This window comes from Pleurodeles waltl, chromosome 5, assembly GCF_031143425.1.
Source record: "Pleurodeles waltl isolate 20211129_DDA chromosome 5, aPleWal1.hap1.20221129, whole genome shotgun sequence".
In the NCBI taxonomy this organism is placed as follows: domain Eukaryota; kingdom Metazoa; phylum Chordata; class Amphibia; order Caudata; family Salamandridae; genus Pleurodeles; species Pleurodeles waltl.
Genome location: NC_090444.1, coordinates 1,414,439,226 through 1,414,460,994, shown reverse-complemented (window position 1 = coordinate 1,414,460,994; position 21,769 = coordinate 1,414,439,226). Strand labels below are relative to the sequence as shown.

Genomic DNA, 21,769 nt, shown 5'->3' with positions numbered 1-21,769 from the left:
ACGGTTAAAATACATTTTGACAGTCTGAAGGGACTGGTGCATGAGTACTACGCATTGAGCGATCACAAAAATAGCAGAACAATAGTCGTAAACCACCCTAGCATAGTCAGGTCCAAAAAGAGGTGGGAAATTTCAACACAACCGCTGTATAAAACACTGTGCGTAGTGTTTGGTAAACGGGTCCTCGATGAGGATTACAAAACACTACTGTACGGTTATTAAAAGACATTAGAGTGTCGAACTCCAACCGCTAAGGACACCAGGCTGCAACACCCAATCTCCTGCGTTTTAGCCGGCCCCTCAAATAGAGGTAAAAGTTATTTTATAAAGAAACTGCTAGAAAATGCTCCCGGTGTTTTATCTCAGACCCCTAACAACATTGTATGGCTTTATTCTTTCTGGCAAGATCTTTACACAGAACTCTCCCTAAAGTTCCCACACATCAGATTTATAGAAGGTATCCCCAATAACCTTCAACGATGATGACTTGTTACCTAAACACCTTGTTTGTTGTGGACGATCTCATACGTGAAGGAAGGGAGCACCCTGAGATCGAGAGAGCTTTTACTCAATAGTCACATCATCGTAATCTGAGCATATGCTACATCGTCCAGAGCTTGTTTTACAAGGGCAAAAGCCTCATACCTGGTCTTATTTAAAACCACCCGATAAGCTTCAGATAGCAATTATAGCTAAACAGATGTACCCCGGATACACGCAGTTTTTCATGGAAGCGTTTAACGACGCCACCATAAAACCCCACAGCTACTTACTGGTAGATTTAAAACCCAACACTCTAGAAGACTACAGAATACGCACTGGTATTTTCCCCACTGACTTCCCAGTCGCTTACACGCCTAAAACGGTCCCCAAAGCTTATAAAAAGACCCATTAAGAAGACTTTTATAACATTTAGACTCTAAACCTTGTAATATAAGGTCACCACAATGTCTGCGCAGCTACGGTGAAATTTTGATCTCCTAAAAATGCTGGTCACAGCCCTATCATATGCGCTGCTTCGGACAATTTAGTGGCGGCCATTTCAGAAATAGAACTCAACACCCTAAAAGGTAATGTTCCGATATCAACGAGCCAGTTCCGTGTGCTGAAGAAGAAGCGGCACATTATTTAGAAGTTCAGCAATAAAAGGGCGTTGCTCCTTTCTAAAAGGAAACTGGTCAAACAGTCTGGAGGTTTTATAGGTTCGCTACTGTGCGTAGCTATACCCCTACTATCAGGTTTCCTGTCGAGAACATGATGGAGCACTCCCAAAAAACGTACCTTGTGCCGCGCCATCAGCTGGAACAGTTGGGCCCGTCGACCGCCGACGTCTGGGACATAAGCAGAAACGAGACGCAGAGTTTCTATGCTGAGATCAAAGCCATTTTGAACTGAACCGATTTAAAACCACACGACAAAGCCGAGCTTTACTCAGGAGCCCTTTAAAACTTTTTACAGTATTTCAAACAGTTGAACGCTGAAAAAAAATAACTAACTCGGTACACACCCGCTGAGGAACAGCCAGCAACAGACCCAGTAGTGCCTCAAGACCCGGGACCGCCAGCCACCACGAACGCCTTTGTTGTAGACCTTTTAAAAAATATGAGTCAGAAGTATAGAGGGGCTGCTCAAATGTTACTCAGTAAAATGGCTGCTACTAAAGATTTGACCTCTTGGAACGACAGGGGTGAATTTGTTTACAAGGGACAACCGGTTGCTGGATCACACATGTACGATCTGGTCAGAGGTCTCACGCACAGTAAAACCCTATCGACACAAAACGCTCCTAGAGGATGGGAGCAGTTCCTAAGCACCGCTGTGAAACTCAGCATCCTCTCCATGATCATCGGTAACGCCGACCACCGGCGAAGGCTTGAAAGTTTGAAAGATCCCACCCCTGGTGTTTTTACTAGGAGTCCCATTGTGCTGAAGTCGCCTTTCTTTTCTCAGCTAAAACAGTCTAGGAGCAGCGACGTTCTACATCTGGCGCCTAAAAAGAGACTGTACAAAATGAACACATGGTTACCACTCTAATGAAATCCCGAAATTTGAATTTGTGAAAAGGTTCATGTGTCGAAAGATTTTTACTTCATTTATATTTTGACCCGTGTACCCGTGTACATGCTGATACTACGTAACTCCGCGCGATGATTTGAACGCGGGTTACGACTTATATAAAATTCTGTTTGCTAGGTTGCTTGCACAATATTTCAATATACGTTATGATTTGATACCCTGGATACAATAAGATATTATTATAATATAAGGACTGAACTTTCCGGCTATATAAATATTTGGAATAAGCCCTGATGAAGTATTTAAGATTATTATCTTATTGGACGAAACACGTGTTGGCGTTTGGCTGTTGTTGATTCATGAATATTGGATCGATGAACGTCTTCATTTTCCGAAATGATCTGCTCTTCTAAAAGAATAAATTGAGTTTCTTTTCACTCATGAATTCTTGTGCGTCAGAGAAATTCATTGTATTAATTTTGGCACCAAATATGTAATATGGACCATGAAATATTCACTTCAATACTAAGAATTGATACACGAGTGCCGTGACATCTTTCATGTTTACGATGTTTTTTATTTTAGACAGTCATCAGTGCAAATAGAGACTTTACAAGGCCTTACACTTTTGACATACACCGTATTCTGTTTTAACAACGCTCGACATGGGCCTAGTCTTTTCATTCACATATTTCATAACAATACCGTCGTTGTTTACTAGATCTGCGGAATACAGATTTTAAAACCTTCTAACGTCATACCCTCAGACATTTTACTAATGAAATATATACAATGTTCCCCACATGTGATGGCTAGAGAATCCTGTACACGCCGCTTGTTATACTTAACATTGGTTGATGCTTGTTTTTACATATTTGAATATCGGTTTTGTATAAATTTCATGCTCGGGGAACTCCGCTAAACTGTCAAACACTATAACCTTGTCCACATCAAGAAACATGGCAGCCCAATGTGTACCACCCTTGTAATGTGGGTCGGTGTTAAAGACCAGGGTACGAGGTCTTTCTGGGCCTATCTTTTCAGGTAGCCCATCGCTAGGAAATACACCTAAAAAGTATTTCTTAGTGTATTTATGCCTACTTAAGAAGTCACGTATCTCAGTAGTGTCCATTTTACAATCTTTTTAAGATAGTCAAACATAAGTAGTCGGGTGTGATTGACCTGGATAATGCTGTAGAATACCAAGAACACAACCATATTCACGTTGGTAGCCAGCGCCTGTGTAAAACGTATTTCAGCTTTTAGATTTTAATTTTTTATCAAGTTGTAGTGGTCACCATCCTCCATGTCAGGCGTCAGGTCGAACGCAAACGACGTGTAGCAAGCCCTATACCCCTCTCTTGAAACAACGACTCCTGAGTCCTGCAGATGTTTCCCCGTTATCGAGACCAGTCTGAGATGTTCCCTGATAAAATTGGATGTTCCAAAACTCAGAGCGAATGGTTTTGAAGAGATAACAGCGCACTCGTGGACCAAAGCGGCGTAGTTGATATCGTAGTATTTGAATTTAAAAGGGTTTGAGGTATAGAGTCCACTAAAAGCTGTATTGTCCACAAACCTTATGTTGATGAGTTTCTGTAGTTGCCCCAGAAATAGATTCTGCTGCTGTGTTAATCTAGTACCGACGGGGGTTCTGAATATCTTCAGAGCCACTCTTTCAATGGCGTACTTTGTGTTCGATAGTTGTAAAGCTTCAGCGTGGGCCAGTCTGACGCTCTGTGACACTTTCACCCTCTTTACAAACAGACTTGCGGATAATATAACCAGTTTATACTGTTCTGCATTGCCGCTGATGAGACAGAATGTGGCCTTGTTGCTGTTGAGTTTGATCTTAAGATCTATACCGCTGACTAGAAGCTTATCGTGGAATAAAAGGTCTGAATGTATGCGCCCCAGGAGATCAAATTGCCTACTGCCAGCAGCGAAGCTGGCTCTTTTTTTAAAACCAGCGTTGTCGCCACCCAACGCTGTATCCTCAAAATGCGCTTCAGTATCTTTGTAGAAGAGTCCCACTGAAAGATGTGTGTCCAGGGCTTCGCAACTGTAATTTAGAGTACTGTCGTAGGGGTACATATTATCACTCTGCGTGACAAATCGATCGCCCAGGTTAATGTCCACTTGATTAAACATGGTTGTGATGAGGTAGGCAATTGGCGCCACTTTAGCATCATCCTCGATGTTGGTCTCGTTCGCTTTGGTTATTTTGCAGACGAGGTGTAACAGAGTGTTGTTGAGATCCAAATACATATCCATTGACCCCAACACTTAAAACTCTATCGGCGCCAGAGGTGTCAGAGCGGCTAGAGGTGATACTTCCATGAAAAATCTGTTCTCAATGCTGGTCTGTGTGGGTTTAAGAGAAAACAGATCTAGCTCTGATTTGGCACATTCACCCAAGGCGCAGTGTACAAATGCCATGATAGCAGCTTTAAAGAATATTTGCACTAGAGCGTGGTCTCTTCTTCTTCTTGGAAGATCTCCTTCATCTTATGACTCTTCTTTTGTGTGGGCCTTTTGAAGAAGTCCTCTGTTTTTTATAGGGCATTGGCGGGCCCCTACGCCTCGAAGCCCTTCGCTTCCTTTTAACACCAGCGCTCACCTTGTACAACAACCCTGCTCCTTCCTGCGGTTGTTTGTTCATGCGCTCGGCGACAGCCGACGTTACAGAACCCACGACATCATGGGCTATGTTTGTGGCAGATGTTTTAACGTGAGGTTTTGCAATTTCGGATCCCGGTCTCAAGAATGGCATGGCTCTTCTAAACAAACTCCGAAAGATGCCCCTCAATCCGGCCCCGTACATAACAGGGGCCCCTTAAAAGTAGGGCGGTGATCCCCCATTGCTGGCCTGAACTCTATAATAGTCCCTGTACAAAAAGGGATCCCCATAAGTTTTCATAATGACCATTGCGATTGCCTAATAGTCACCGTCACTGCACAGCCTTAAATGAAGCTTAACAATAACTCTCCCGTATTTAAGGGCCAACGGCTCCGATTGATCGTCGTAGATCATGATGGTTATAGTGTCAAAATGTTTTTGGGAAATTGCCACATAGTCAGGTTTGTGATGTTGTATATTAACCATTGTGTTATTTTCGCACTTCACCGGGACCCATCTCAACTATCCCCTATCCTCTGAGGTTCTACGATGTCACTATACACGTAGAGTGTATAAAATCCGCTGTTAATATCGGGGCACGTAGGGTCTGGATCCACCTGCCTTTTTTACATGTTGTATGGTCCCTAAAACCCTTTGTAATTTACCTAAACAGTTAAACACTGTACTGAGCTCCGGGGCTTTAAGAAATGCTTTTCTTCTAACGTTATCCGACACCAGATGTATATTTGCATATGTTTCAATGCTACCTATAGATTTGTTGATGGCGTCGACCACCGAGGAAACGGTTGGGTATTAGCCATGAGTAAATCCCATTTGGATGCTCAGAGGGTCCTGCTCATGCTTTATAGTAAATTTAGCCTTGTGCTTTGTTAATGTATTCCACGTTCTAGGGTACTGTATCTCCATTAGGGCCACCTCCCAGGACCCTGCCAGGTCCACCGGTTTTGCCAGTTTCACCGTATAATTAGAAATCTGATTGCTGGGGAACATGCCCTTTGAAGCGTTGGGCGGTAGCGTAATATAAAAAGGCGGGTTCTCCATCGCAGCGCTTACAGCGCGACCTCACACCCCGTGCAGCGAGCTGTCCAAAAGCCAACTGTTAAATTTCTTGGGCCACCCTCGCCATTTGACCAGTGCCTGTCTCTTAGCTCCGATACCTTTCCTTTTCAGAACCTTTCAACCATGTACACCCTGTTCGGATCGTAGGGCACCTTTTGTAACTCTTCGGTGTAAAAGACACCTGCTACCTCTTCCCCAGCGTAGACCTTCAACTTGTAAATATAAACCCCTTCTTTAAGCTCCACACTTTCCACTATGAATATCTTATCGCTAAATGTCTGTTGGTAGCTTTTGCTGAAGACACCCTTCCACTATGAAACCCTGACAGGATCCCCTTCTTTTAAAACTGGTTTCTTGACCCTCGATGAGAGACGACTGCCGTACACATTTCTCCACACCATTAACGAATTATCAGCGGTTACCTCCACGGGACCATTTTGATTGTTCTATAGTAACTGGCGTCATAAACATCTATAAAAGCCGGTAGAACATCCACGTGTCTGTAGGTGTTGTTGGCTGTGAAAATATCACCACATCTTTGATTTTAAAGTTCTGTTAAAATGCTCTACAATCACCGCTTTTACCTCTGTGTGCGTTACAAAATGCTGAACAGCGTGCTGCCTTAATAACTTCTGAAAAGGTTTGTTTAAAAAATCCTTTCCAGCATCTGTTCATAGTTTTTGAGGTACTTGACCTCTCACAAAGATGCCTTCAAAGGCGGCAGTAACGATGGTACCACTTTTATTGTTTAATGCCTCTGCATAGGCCTACTTGGACAATAGGTCTATGACTGTTAATATATACATCACACTGTTGTTATGTTTTGCTAGATCTTGAAGACCGATTATGTCCGCCTGCCACTGATAATCTAGCTGCGTGCCAATGACTGTGGCCCTCCTCTTAAAACGTCTCCTGGCTGGTTTGTGGAGTGAATATGTCTCTTCCCCGCTAACCATGTATTTACCCTTGATCGGTTTAAAGATAAATTTTCAACTCAAGCCCTTCTAAATAGATCTTCAGAGCCTCCGGAGCTTCCAACCCCATGTGCATCGTAATAAAGCCTCCTTAAAGCAGCCTCCGTCATGTTGTCACACACAGCAACCAAGAAATGAAAGACATTTGTTTTGTGTAGGCTCGTTTTATTAAACATTAAAAAAAACATGAAAGTCTGCTGGACACCTTGAGGCCTTTTGATGGTGTATACATAGTACGACACGTTATACATATTACTCCGAGCTGTTCCTTTTACCAGGTCTCGGCATCACAAGCTTTGATATTTTTATAGCTATACTCTCAATAGCTCTAGACATGACTTCCCGCTCCCCCGCTTATAACTCTGGACGCTCAGGATACTGACAGCATTAAGCAGTTCATACAGTTCTAGGTCAGACAATACAGGACCTTTATTTGTGAAATAATCTTCAGTCATGAGCTCCAAAGCACTGTGTAGCCCAGTCAGTGGTGAAAGTCTTAACTCACACGTCCGGTCTTGGGCCGTGTTCCTGTATTTATTTGCTGCAGGTAGCCACGCGTTGACATACCAGTTGGCGATATGCACAGGACTGTTGCGCTGCAACGCAGCTGGCGGTTCCGTAATGTTCAGATAACGCAAAGACGCAGGGTGTATTTCAGCTATTCCCTCTTTAACCAGCACATATATCAATCTCCCAATACAGATGTAGCCTGAGTGTAACTCATAGACATCTTGCCCCGTGACACTCTGATTCTCGTCCTGAAAGTGAGTAAGTATGGAGCGTTAAGTAACACTGTTATGGTCCATTATCCACGACCTCTGTTTTTTTTTTTTTTTTAACAACTTTCGGGGTGTTAAAGATGTAATTCTTTTATTTTTATAATAAATATCACACATAAGTCTTTCTATGACTCTTTCTATCAAACTTTTGTCAAAAAAGGGACACAGCCCCTGCATACGTTTGAGTTTTGAGCAGAGCTCAGAAGCGTATCGGATCTCATTGACAGCTTCTGCCAAGACCTTAATCATATCGACATGGACCCCTTTCTTCACAGCTGACAGCCCATACACCACCCTTAACAACTTATATACCTTGTGCGGGTCTAAACGGCTACATATGTTCCGAATTGTTCTTGCAGTGTACTACTCGTATAGACAGTCGTGAGCCTCCTGCTGTGGCTCATTCATTTTATACCCATAACACAGGTTTTAATAGTCACGTTTAACACATGTGTTCACAACTGTTGCCGCAAAACCTTTAACAGGCCATATGGAGTCGTAGGGTACGCCAGGCATTTCCTTTTCATAATCAGTGCTAATGTAAGTGCTGACACTTTTCTTACGCTGCTCTTTGTTCTGGCTTGTAATACTTTCAGACTGTCTGGGACAGCATAAGCAGTAAAAATGTACGTTGTTAACCTTTGGCATAGACCCTTCTAGTGCATCTCTTTCTGCAATTGTTTTCCACGGTTCAAACAGAAAGCAAAAGACATACTATTAGTTAAAAGTATGATAACGGTGTATACATGATAATTGTCTATAGAGTTTTAACTAACCTCAACATTTTCGCCACACTCAGCGGCGGCTCTGAAATCTTGCGAGTCGCACAGGTCCATTGGTGTATAAGTGACTTTGGATTTTACATTTGCTGGTTGCATCACGACTGCCCCTGGGTCAGGGTCTTCCTGAAAACCCATGTCTTCATAAATCGGCGAATTTGGTGGTGCTACACCTTCTTCAGCATCTTCAGTGTTGTTGAAGTTGAAGCATCACTTAGTTCGTCTTTGGAGGCTTCGCTGTCGCTGCTATCAACCTTGATAGGGGATACCAGTTGTGGCAAATCCTTGAGGCTGAGCTTTTCAAGCCGTTGGCAAAGTTCCTAGTGCAACCCAGTAACGTCGAAACCCCCATCTTTAAGGGTAGTCTGCTGTGAATTCTCATCCAACACCAGAGGTGCGAGGGTCTGGTAGTATCTATTGATAGGGTTCTGGGCTCCTGAGGCTGTGGCTTTTCTGACTATCGGATTGTTTCTCTTCATATTGCCTAGACACCCTATTTCAGCACTAGTTCACGGTTTGGCATGCTGCTTTAACCGGTCCTTATATGTATTTGACGATTCAAAAAGGGTTTGTGCCTCTACAACACATAACGATCACATGCTCACCTTGACGGCTCTAATATGCTGCTGGGTTACATGTGGTGCTAACCACGTCACAGCTTTTGCACCATTTGGCCAGCCCCTCTTTTTGGATTAGCCAACAGTGAGGAGGTTTGGCCTGCCCACCCCTTTCTCCATCCTGTGAGGGGACTCCCAAGCAGCTACTTGGTCCTGAATGTCTGACAAGTCCAGACCTGTCCTCTTAGGCTCTGAAACTGGTTGCACAACACCAAGACCTTCATTTTACACAGCCCATAGACCAGTACCCAGGGTCTAGGACCCTGGCACATGGCTAACACATGACACCATTATGTCACAAACCATGTGACACCTCTACACCTACGTCAGTTCCGGTGCGGGCTCTCAGGGGCACCGGAAGTCCCAGTAACAGATTTGACATTATTTCCGGGGCGGGACAACTGTCACTTTCCAGTTGATGAGGAAAGGTATCCCCTCCTACTACTCATATCAAAGTACCAGATAAAACCAAACTGAGTAGTCCCATACTAATATTATGACATGCCAACATAAACTACGCAGGCAAACAATTATCAATTAAAGCCCAGAAAATTTGGCAGGTGATTGCGATAAACCAGTGCTAGTGTGTACATTCATGAAGTAACACAACCATCATGCAGTGCCTGATACCCAATAACGTCTGTGTGTCTGACCTGGCGAACAATATTCATTGGTCCCAACAGTGTAGTGATCCACTGGATCCAATATACAATCATTATCAAATTCAATCTAGCACTACTTGAGCCATAAGTATACATAGCATCACCACATGGAACCGCCACTCAGCATTAGAATTAAAGACGTGCATGTATATTTACTGCTTCATCAGCTTTTGAAGCCATGAATGAGGATGCTCCGGCTGAAACTCCTGCCTAGATATTATCAGTGTCAACAAACCAGTACCAAAAACTGTGCACCCCCCTCTTGGGGGTGTGCACTGTTTAGCATGCCCCATACATGTCTAATCAATCACAGTGTCAGTCACAATGTTACATCAAATTAACACTAACTATGCAAGGCTGTTTTTCGGTCACCTTCTGTTGTCAATAGTGTATGCATGAATCATACTGTTGCGTATTTATGGATCTGTCAGCAGCAGCGTGTGTTTTGGCTTTATGTCATTAGACACTTCAAAGAGTTGGTTTCAATAAAACATTGATCTAGCCAGGTCATGTATGGGTCTGAAACAGCCATTAACATAATAGATATGTGATCTCTGTACGTATAACCCAGAACACAATATGTTACAATGTTGTATTCAACACTTACAGTACATGTATCAACTTCAAAAGTAGGTTTGAGTGCATTTTACAGGTTCAAGGCAGCCAGTTTTCGGAGGTAATTGTTGTCATTTAGACCAGCTGTGGTGGCGTCTAATTGGGCCATCCATTTGAATTCTATAATGTCTAATAGGGAGACGATGTTACCATCGCTAGTGTCCAAGTCGACAACCTATGCGACTTGCCAGTATATTATGTTTCCGTGTGTCCGTTTTCCACATAGTGCCTCACCAGTCGTGCATCTTCTACCTAGCACCTGAGCTGACTTACGTTACATTACATTATTTCCCTCACTTCCCTTCACCTCATCACTACTTGTTCCCTCGCTCCATTCTCCCTCGGTTGCCTGTTACTATTGTTTCGGGACAGTAAGCGTCTTCGACGGCCCTCTCTGCTGCTGCCGCTTCCACAGCTGTTGGCAAGCGTCTGATAAGCGGCGCTGATTGGCACTCCCCACCGTGTCGTGGACACTAGTTGCTTAGTCTTCCACTGACTGGCCTACTCAGTCCTGGACTACATCACAGACATGAAATGGATGTGCCTGCCTCACCTATGCCGGGCTGGGAGGCAGCGGCTAAGTGTCATTTTGTCAGAGGCTTTGAAAGTGGAAACTAGGCGCCCTTTCATCACTGTTGCCTGAGACGGTCAGGTCTGCGTGAGTCGAAGCGACTTTCACGCATGAAGTCACACCTGCACTCATAGCTGTAGCCTTCCTAAAGCACAGTTCTCTACTCTGATCAAAGTACTGATCTGTGCTGTTTCGTTTATGTATGCACAGAGAAACACGATCTTCAAGGAAACCCCATGGCATACAAAGTAGTTTTGACAACGTCATCAGGTCATCACCAGCTGAGGCGGGGCTCGCAGAGGGAATACATATTCATTTTGTCCCATTCATGTGAGCTGTTAAATATTGGATTGTGTTCGAAGGTTTAACATGTCATGCTCGCTATTTCACACTAGAGGCTACATGCCTGCAAAACCCACTAGGTCCGATTATCCTACACATAGGCACACACGCATTACTCTCTTTCACACACATACTCTCTCAAATACGGAGACAAAATCTTCCTCTGACACAGTCACTCTATCTTTCTCAAACACTGTCACGCACAGAACAGCTCTCTCTCTCTCTCTGGCACATTCATTTGTATAGCCCGAACAGAGATAAAATGGATCACAGACACCGATCACAAATAAAATGGTTGGTGGGTTGAGCACTCTACTCGACTGCTTCCTTCACAAGTACAAGTGACAGTCTTTTAGGTGGCAGAGCTCATTAACAGGGGAGGAAGACCCTAAAATGCGCCACCATTGAGACTTCAAAGCCCATTTGTATCAGTATCACCACATCGGTTTTATACTACCATAGAATGCGCGGTTACTCTCTGCCCATGTAGGTTCTTTTCATCCCTGCTTTCTCCCTTTGTCACTGTTTTTCTGTCTTTCTCATATGCCTTCTTTCCTGTGTTTTTCACTCTCTTGTTCGGAGACAAAGAAGTCTGATAAAACATACGTGCTGCAACCATCTGCTCATATTAAACATTCTCGTGTGAAATCAGCAGGCCTGTCAGTAAGTGGGCAGAGGGATCATTGTTACCGAGGCGTGCACTTTTTGCGATCCCTACGTTTGTGCTGCCACATTTATTTGACGATTTTAATCCAAGGATGTTTTTTTGGATCTGCTGTGTGTTCTTTTTCCTAAAACGGCATTTTTAATAAACTCCTAGAAGGTGCCCTCATCCTACGAAGAGCCCACTTTACATAGCTGACTTGGGCCCAACAGCAACTTCTGACTGATTTTTTTTTTTACTATTCCAAGATGGCAATTTTGTGCGCGCATTTGTGCGCATGCATCGAAATGCAGGCGCTTATATGCTTTGTGGCAGCAATGCAAATAACAATTGGCAAAAAAACAGATTGGCATTTGCTGATTAAAGGCGAGACCTATTGGCTTTGCCAATGCTTGTTTAAAGATGGTTTTAGTGTCATTGCTTATTGAGTTTAATGTATTCTATTCTGTGCATTCTCATTGGCTTTGGGGGGCTAATAAACCCTCCCTAGGATGAACTATGCTCCTTTAAGGCCCGTGAAATAATCATAGGGCACCCTTTCTCCATTAATCTCGCCTTGAGTAGTTTTGCTTCTCTAAAGTAATCTTCTTTCAAAAAGCAGCTGCTGCAAATACGCAGGAACTAGCCAAATGATAGGTTCTACCTAAGGGCTCATGGTTGGTGGCTACTGTATCTTAATGAGCCGTTGATCTTGTAGGCTTCTTGTACAGTGTGGTGTACTGTTTGCCATCCTTTGACTAAGAGGTCCGAGTAGTTTATCTCTGACTTGTTGCCACTGGCTGTAAACGACCGATCCCCTTTCCATTTACAGAGAAATTACCTGCTGTCACCACACGGCACAGAGGCACACATGGGTATACACGGTGACGGTGGCACTGAGTTACTACACAGTCTTAAGAAATATATTAGTGATGGATTAATGTTCCCTTACAGATATATATTTGTACTCAGTCAGCCACTGATGTAGATGTTCATGGTTGCGCTAATTATCCTGGTGAGTGATGACCAGACCTCGCTTTGTACCACCTATGTGGATTCAGATTACCTGTTGACTATGACTTAGCCCAGGGCCGGCTTTTAGGCGGTGCGACCGGTGCGGTGACCACAGGGGGGCGCGGTGTTTAGCAATAACTTCCGAAACTTGCAATTTCAAAGCACTTGCTGAAAAGTTCCTTGTGTGTTTAGCCTTCAAGAAACAATTAAAATGTCAAGATACCTCTTTTGATTAATGTTCCTGCTAGGGAAAGAGATGGGAGTTTTGCCTAGTAGCAGCTTTGACTCAACATAAATTAGCATAGAGGGTTAATGTGCCTGCTGCAAAAAACAGGACTATATGGCATATTTAAGAAAAGTGGCGCTGAACACAGTGCAGTGCCACTTTTTTGCCCCCCTTAACGCCCCCCCCTAACACCACCATGCGTGCGTCATATTTAAAATACGGCGCACCATGGTGGTAGTTAGGGGACTAGCGTCAGAATTTTTACGCTAGTCCGGCGCTCTGCAGGATTAGCATAAAAAATCTTGACGCTAATCTTGCAAAGCACCCAGAGGCCCATTGTAACCAATGGAAGCCTCCTTTTAATGCCTGCGCTGAGCAGGCGTTAAAAGTGTAGGAAAAAAATGACACAAAGAAATCTGACAGATTTTTTTACGTCAATTTTTGAGCCCCCTCAAACGGGGGGGATGCCCTCTTTGTATACATTATGCCTGGCACAGGCATAATGTAGCGCAAAGGGTTACAAAGTGGCAGAATGCATGCATTGCGCCTCTTTGTAAATATGGAGCAGCGTTTTTGGTCTTCTAACGCCACATTAGTGTACAAAATGGCACTAATGTGGTGTTAGAATGGCACTAGGGGCTCTTAAATATGCCCCTATGGCAGTGCTTAATTTGTGCTTGTTGTTTCCGGTGCGTAGCACCAGCACTTATTTTTGAGGTTCGGAGCTTATTTTTCTGCCTCAAGCATTTACTGCAAGAAAAAGACACATATGGGAAAGGCGGAGGAAGGGAACGACGCAAAAAGCTTCACAATGAGAAAAAGCAGAAATCCGCAAGAGCGAGCTGAAGGGTCAGGGAGTGCCAGTAAATAGATTGAACAGGCCCCAGATGGCTTTAGTATTACGCTGCCTCTGTATTCCATGTTCACACATTTAATTGCAGCAGCTGCATGTTTAAGAGGAGGGCTTTGGGCACTGGCACCTTTTTTATTTACAAATTAAGCACTGCCCTATGGGGCATATTTGAAAAAAGTGGTGCTGCACCATTTTTCTTGCATCTCCTAAAATACCCCCTAATGCAACCATGTGTGGGTTATATTTAAAATAAAGCGCACCATGGTGGTAGTTAGGGGACTAGCGCCAGAATTTTTTATGCTAGTCCGGCGCTTTGCAGGATTAGCATTAAAAATGTTGATGCTAATCCTGCAAAGCACCCAGAGGCCTATTGTAACCAATGGAAGCCTCCTTTTAATGCCTGCTCTGAGCTGACATTAAAAGTGGCGGAACAAAATTATGCAAAGAAATCTTTTAGATTTCTTTGCGCCATTTTTTTTTGGCCTCTTCAACTGGGGATGCCCCCTTTGCATATATTATGCCTGGCACAGGCATAATGTAGCGCAAAGGGTTACAAAGTGGCGCAATGCATGCATTGCGCCACTTTGTAAATATGGCACAGCATGTTTGGCCTTCTAATGCCACATTAGCTTTAAAAAAAATTACACTAATGTGGCGTTAGAATGGCATTAGGGGCTCTTAAATATGCCCCTATGGGGCATATTAGAAAAGGTTGCACTGCACACAGTGCTGCACCACTATTGTTGCACTCCTTAGTACTCCCCTAATGCCACCATGTGTGCACTGTATTTAAAATATGGCTCAAAATGGCAGTAGTTAGGTGACTAGTGTCAGATTTTTTTCACTTGTCCGGCGCTTTCCAGGATTAGTGTAAAAAATGTTGATGCTAATCCTGCAAAGCACCCAGAGGCCCACTGTAACCAACAGAAGCCTCCTTTTAACGCCTGATTTAAGCAGGCGCTAAAAGTGCCCAGAAAAAATTACGCAAAGAAATCTGTCAGACTTCTTTGCGCCATTTGTTTTGGCCCCCCCCTAATGGGGGAATGCCACCTTTGCATACATTATGCATGGCACAGGCATAATGTAGCACAAAGGGACACAAAGTGGTGCAATGCAGGCATTGCTCCACTTTATAAATATTGCACAGCGTTTTTGGCCTTCTAACGCCACATTAGCATAAAAAAATGACGCTACTGTTGCGTTAGAATGGCGCTAGGGACTCTATGACCCTATATTTTATGTGGCTAGCTGAGTGGATTAGTAAAGCCAGCCTTTATAAGTGCTTTAAAACACATGAATGTATGTGAAAGAGGAGCGATGGAGAGATGAGGGGCCGGGTGGTAGTGAGTGAAACCGAGGTGGTCATGGGATGGGGGGGGGCCGCCACAATAAACTGTCGCACAGGGCGCCACCAGTCCTAAAGCTGGCCCTGACTAAGCCTACCTTTCACCTTTGTCGTAGGAGCTCTTGACTGATGACTGTTTGTCCTGATGAGACCTGATAAATGATTCAAGGTCGAAACTATGTACTATGATATAATTCGTAAAGATGGATTGCAGTGTAAATAACATACTTCTAACATAGATGAATAAACTTTACAACTGGGACTTTGTACAATGGCTAGTATTATCAAGTTTTGTATACATTCATCCACACCAGTACTGTGCTGTCTGCACCTGACTGTATTACAGTATTTTCGTTCTTACTGGCCCACATGCATTTGAATGCACGTACTAAAGTAATTCATGCAAAATTCATGTTAATACCTCAGATTCAGATCATGGGTATTATTCCCAAATATTTACGCAGGAGAAGTGTTTATGTATTTAGAACATTGCACTGAAGAACAAAGATCTGATCAGGGTTTGTCTAATCACACACATTTCTGATTAGCTACTTTCAGATTTCTCTACAATAGATAAACAAAGTACACCACAAGAAATAATTAAGATCTGGTTCTTAGCTCACTAAGACAGTGAGTTAGCCTTCCACAGATTATACACCATCAAGAGGTAAATAGAGAATATGCAATCTTCAAAATTCAAGTTTTGGGTATAGTGTGCTTTAAAAGAATCTCTTGAGTTGGCAATTTCCTTACCTGCAAATCCCCTTTGATTTTAGTGAAACTGTACCACTGGGCCACACAACCACTCTGAAAATCTTTACAGCACCACTGAATTAGGCGACTAACTGGGCACGGTGCAGTGCCATCCTCAAAGCTTTCAAGCTGACCAGGTCATTATTTGTAGTCCAGGTTTTTTCTTTCTACTACAATTTTATCCCATTATAACAGTAGGACTGAGTGTCCCATAAAGTAAACCAAAATCAGTGCAAACGGTGTCATATTCCCTAAATATAGCTGCTAGGCAGCAACATATTTCTAACAATTAGGATGTGCAGTCATTCAAGGGCAACAGTGCCTACCACCCACTGCTACAATACACTGACTGAACAGAACCATAAAATTTGTGTTTTGGATATTTTATCTCACACTTGGTGTTATTAGGCACCGCATGAACAACTCGCGCATGTCCCTGAGAAAACTGTGGGCTCTGCATCCTGAGCAGGCAAAGCCAAAAAGTCATGTGGGAGCTCAAACCTGAATCTGCATGCCTGTTAGTCTGACTGGCCACAAGTCTAGTCTATAAGCCAAAATTCAAGCTAGGCCAGGCAAGAACCTGTCCATCTAGATTGTTAAAAAAAAAAACACGTTCTGTTCCCGGTGTTATAATGTAAAATGTGTGGGTTGTAGTGCTAACTGAAAAGGAGAAGCCTGCCAACTAATGTACGGGATTGCCAAGTATACATTACAGCTTCCCATGTATGTATAATTACACTTTTGATCAGGTTGGTAAATGCTTGGTGTGTCATGCTCTTCTTGAAATCCCCACCGAACATTTCCCAGCATCCGGAGTTAAATTTGGAAGTGCTGAGTGGGTGTTGTGCTGAGTGGGTGTTACTTAAATGGAAATGAAAGCAAAAAACCTCAGGGAGAAGTGAAAGCAATTTGTAGCTTTCATTAGCACAAACCATCCAACATTACAGAGCAGGATGTTACAAGAATGGGTATGTTTAAAAGCATATGGCATATATTGCTCCTGACCCGTCTCCTCAGGGAAGATAAAAGGGCCAAGATATTGTTGGGGCATCTATTCAGAGAGACCACCCCCTCCATACTCCAGCAGGGAACACAAGCTTACCCCCAGCCTACGGAAGGAATTACATCCACCCTTCTAATTACCAGCTGCTTTAAGGACGGGGTCCTCACCCCTATTTCACCCATGGCAATCTTCCAGAACTCATTGTTGGATTCCTTGGTCGCAAATACCACCCACCCATTTTAACAGCAAGGGGCTACAAATATCAGAGCACTAAAAACTTAACGCCATTAGCTAACTCGTTTTGTAACAGTAGCTGCTACATTCATTTTATAAGCTGATTCACTGCTGCTGTACAGTCAGGCATAAGCCCCGGTAGCAAATGGGGAGCAGAGGAACCCCAGCCACGCTGTAAGTCTTAGTGACACAGCCAAGGGGAGAAGAATTTGAAATTAGGAGGTGAGGGTTATAATAGCAAACGTGAATGTTCACCTGTAGGGTGATCCTCGACATCTCCCACCATAGACACATCTCTGCCCTCCTGAGAAACTTGCACTGGCTCTCCATCAACAAACGCATCACCTTTAAACTCCTGCCACATGCTTACAAGGCCCTGCACAACATCGGACCAGCCTACCTCAATCACCGCCTGTCCTTCTACACCTCCTCCAGACAACTCCGCTCAACTGGCTCTCACCACCACCCTGAGAATCAGGAAGAACAAATCAGAAGGTAGATCTTCTCCTACCTCACAGTGCATACCTGGAACATGCTGCCGCTCCCCTTCAGGCAACCCCCTCGCTGAATCAATTCAAGAAAGACCTGGCTCTTTGACTGATCAGCGCCCCCTCACCAGCGCCACGAGACCCCAAGTGTGGGCGGTTGTGCTGTACAAATATCTGACTGATTGAGCTGTAAGGGCATGTATGGACAGGGCACGGTATGGCCATAGGTAGTCCTGGTCGAAGTGATTGTAGATGAAGCACTGCCACTGGAACTGGAGATCCACCCAGATTACCTTACTGCCTGAGGCCCCCCTACCAGAAGAGGACAGTCCCCTTGTCTGCCTGGTCGCTTGAAGGTGAATAAAAGAGGGCATCTGTAAGATTGTGGCTGTCAGATCAAGGCACTGGTTACTAGGCGTCCCTGACTGACTGAAGCACAGCTAGCAAAAGGGGGTGGACACCTGGCAGGGCTGACTGACTGAATGTAGCAAAACATGTCTTCTGTAAAACTGTGACAATTGCAGCACAGCCGCTGGAAATGAAGTTCACACGGTGGGTATGACAGATTGAGACATGGCTGCTAGAAGTGAACAACTACCCAACATACCTGAATAACAGAAGGTATACGAAACAGAGCTATGTTATTATGAGCGCATTTTATTATTGGATTGTTAACGAATACGTTAAGCACGGATATTGTACGGGTTCATCCGTATTGCTACCTGGTGTGACTGACTGTAGGAAAAGTCGGATGGTACCAGGTATGGTAGTAAGCTAGTATAGAAGGTTCCCAGCACTGAACGTTGACAGAGGTGGAAAACAATATAAAAAACTGTCTCTTAAAAACAAAACAAATTATATTAAACTTTGTTATTAAACTCAACAGAAAGCAAAAGAGTGAGTAGCACGTAGTTAGAGTTAGCAGCTATTCAACATCAATTACATATATTTTTAGAGTAATATTTTCTGGTAGGCAGTGCTTATTCAGGGTCTCCCAGGTTCCCCGCTGGCCCTTGAAGGGCTTTCCTAAATGCTGTAGCACTTCCCACCCATGGCCTGGAGACATATAACTATATCACCCCCATCCTAATGAACCTCTGCTAGCACCTCTTGGTGGCCCGCGCCGTCTTGCAAACCAGGTGCATCATTTACAAAGCCAGCAAGCAAAATCCCAGCATAGCTTGCGGACAAGCCCACCATCGCCAGTGGCTTCTGTCACATCTGTAGCCAGCACACTATCAAACTTGAGGTGATGGCAACAAGCCTTCTGCATCCATGCAATCAGATTGTACAGCAATATCCCAGTGTCCCCAACACAGTTCCATTTTGGGAAAGAGCTGAAGAAACAACTCTTTAAAGAACAGTACATCATGACACATTAACAGTCCACTTCTGCTTCCAGAAATCAGCTCGCACTGCAATCCTTTGTTGTCTGTATTTTTGCCTTTGGATCTGTACAGAGCTCCGCTGTCTTTTGTCTAGGTTTGCGCTACCCAATTACAATCTAACGCTCACTGCCCTGCCTTTCCAACTGGTGCTACCCTCTTGGATATGACCTGTCACATTGATGTTTTGATCTCTCAGTAGCCTTGGGGGTCCTCAAGGCCACCATCATCAGTCCTACAGGCACTGTGTTTTCTCAGCCACCATATCGAGGGGATATATGCCCCACTCTAGATCTGTCTCCTTAAATGTTTTACATGAAGTGAAGGGATAATGGATTGTAAGCGAAATCAGCCATTAAACTGCAGTCTTTAGTCTCTTGAATTGAAACAAGAGTGGACATAGATGTCTAAGTGGGCAAAATCAATTGAGAAAGACATTCCCAAGCATTCTGAAAACAAAGGTTTCCATATTTTTTTAAGCAACTGTGAATGGTTAATGCAGACCTTGAGTTGCCCTAGGCCGCAAGGTGCAATGTAAAGGGAGAGATGGGGAAAACACCTAAACAGAAATAAGCTTTATTCCCTACTGGAGTAATAAAACATGGAGTACAGTTACCTGATATATGGTGTTCCCTAGCAGCTGAGGTAAGTAAAAAATGCTTTAAATGTATAATATGTGTGTGATTGCAGGTGAGATTGTTTATGTGGGAGGGAGTGCCTGTAAGTGTTAATGTGTGTGTGTATGTGTAAGTGTGAATGTGTGAGTATGTGTAAGCATGTGTGTCAAAGTGAAGGTCAAAGGGCATGTAAAGTAATGTCACTTCTGCTAGCCCTAGCATTTTGGTGAAATGGCATCCATGCACTATTACCTAATGCGCCAAGTAGGGTTCGAACTAGTGACTTTCTCGTTAAACACACAAATCTAACATTATTGCATTAAGCGAGTAAGCTTTCCTACCAGAACAATGAACGTCTCACGCATTAGTTTCACTTGCACTTATTGCGTATCTGTGCATTATTTTTTATAATGGAGGTATAAGTGAAAAGCCAACAAAAGTGTTACGGGATATTTTACTCATTTAGCCACTTACTGACCTCTTCCCCATTGTACTTAATAATACAGTAATCATACTTTCTATGCACTCCATCTGAATGGGCAACAGCTATGCCTGCAAGCAAGGTTTGGGATTTGCTCCTAATGTGGAAAGCATGCTGTCGGCCCAGATGCGAGCACCTCACCGCACCCGCACTTTTACACAGCTCAAGGTCATAGGAGCGCTCCAGATTATATTATACAAACTCAATTGTTTTACTCAAGGGATTAGAAAAGAATGACAAGATGTGGAATAATGCCGGTCCTCGAACCTGGTTCCCCAGTTCCAAAGTCGGCCGCTCTGCAATTAGGCCAAGTCTGCGCTTTATGAGAGGCGGCCACCCCAGGCTCCCTACTTTGCACTCACCTTCACCTTCTCGTAGTAGCTGCCCGTGGGCAATCTCTCGATCTCTGCAAACATGGGGTGCTCTTTGATGCGGCGAATAACGTCGCCAATTAAAGGGTTCACGTCTTCCACAGCCCGGGAGATCTCGTCCGCGCGGAGTCGTACGCCGTTCGCCACATCCCTCAGAGACTTACACCGTCTGCTGAGAGGTGGTTGTCTGGGTGAAATTGGAGAGGTGGAGCTCAGCTCCCGAGGGGATGAGCACACCGGTGACTTTGATGGTTTGTTCGAAGAAATGGTTATACTGCCGGAAGATATCGGAATTAGAGCCCTAGCCCCCCCGTCTGGGCTGGATGGTACGCTGACAGTCTTGTTTTTACCTCTTGAACTGCCTTTTCTGGCTGTTGCCCCAACTTCACTTGCTGATGTTTTAGCCCCTGCTGCCCCTTTCTTGCTACCCCTTTTGATGCTATCTTGTGCCTGTGTAGGAGTTTGCGAAGTCGCCTTGGTTTGTGCCCCCCGGACCTTGGGTGCAGTGGTCTTTCTTCTACTTGCCTCCCGGCCCAGCTTCTCCTCGTCCCCCATGATATCCGGCAGCTGATCAATGCTGCCTAGTGCAGACGGCGAACCCGAAAGAAAGCGGAACTGCCCAAAGAGCAGTGAAGAAGAGTGCAGGACATACACAAAAACATGCTAACCATTGCACTTGGCATCAATGCCGGAGACCATCAATTGAGGGACAAGGTGTGGCAGCCGAAAGGGCGTGGAGTTAGAGGGGCGGAGTCACGAAAAGGAGAGTCAAATTATCCTGCTGCAAAACGATAGTTTTGGCGACAAGGTCACACGTTGCAGTTAATTCTGTTCTGATTTAGTTAATTTGTCACAAACAGGCTGCATTTTAAAATACCTTATGAGGCCAAGGCATCTGCTGCAGAATTTTCAGGGTGCCAAGCAATTTTTAGGAGACAATAAATAATACAGTTAAAATAACTCTGGGGTTTAATGCGCTTGGTATAGAGATGTGTTTTCTCTAGTCACAGATTTAGCTAAAGTAGCCTAGAGGATTAATGTGACTGCTGAAAAGCACGCTGTGGAACATGCAGCTCACAGACGTTTGTATTCTGTAGATAGCCCAGTGCGTTACTGCTTTTGTGAGAGAGAACCTTTGGTTTTTTTTTTGCATGTCTTAACTCGCAGTCCTTTCAATATAACCTTGTGAGCTATGAATAGCACCCAGGACCTTCGTACAGACTGCTAAGCATAGGTTTAAACCCTTATTTTTTATCAATATTTTGTTATTCTTTTGTTGCTGAAAAGGGTTCATTTAGATA

At 44.0% G+C, this 21,769-nt stretch overlaps 1 protein-coding gene across 2 annotated transcripts in view; it reads right to left on the bottom strand.

Moving 5' to 3' along the window:
- Nucleotides 1–21,131, bottom strand: part of CGAS (cyclic GMP-AMP synthase) — a 207,728-nt gene extending 186,597 nt beyond the window's left edge. For both annotated transcript variants that reach the window (XM_069235685.1, XM_069235686.1), the window contains exon 1: nucleotides 20,460–21,131. In XM_069235685.1, coding sequence (XP_069091786.1) covers nucleotides 20,460–21,023 — 564 coding nt within the window. In that variant the 5' untranslated portion in view covers nucleotides 21,024–21,131. The remainder of the gene's footprint in view (nucleotides 1–20,459) is intronic.
- Nucleotides 21,132–21,769: the final 638 nt, after the last annotated feature.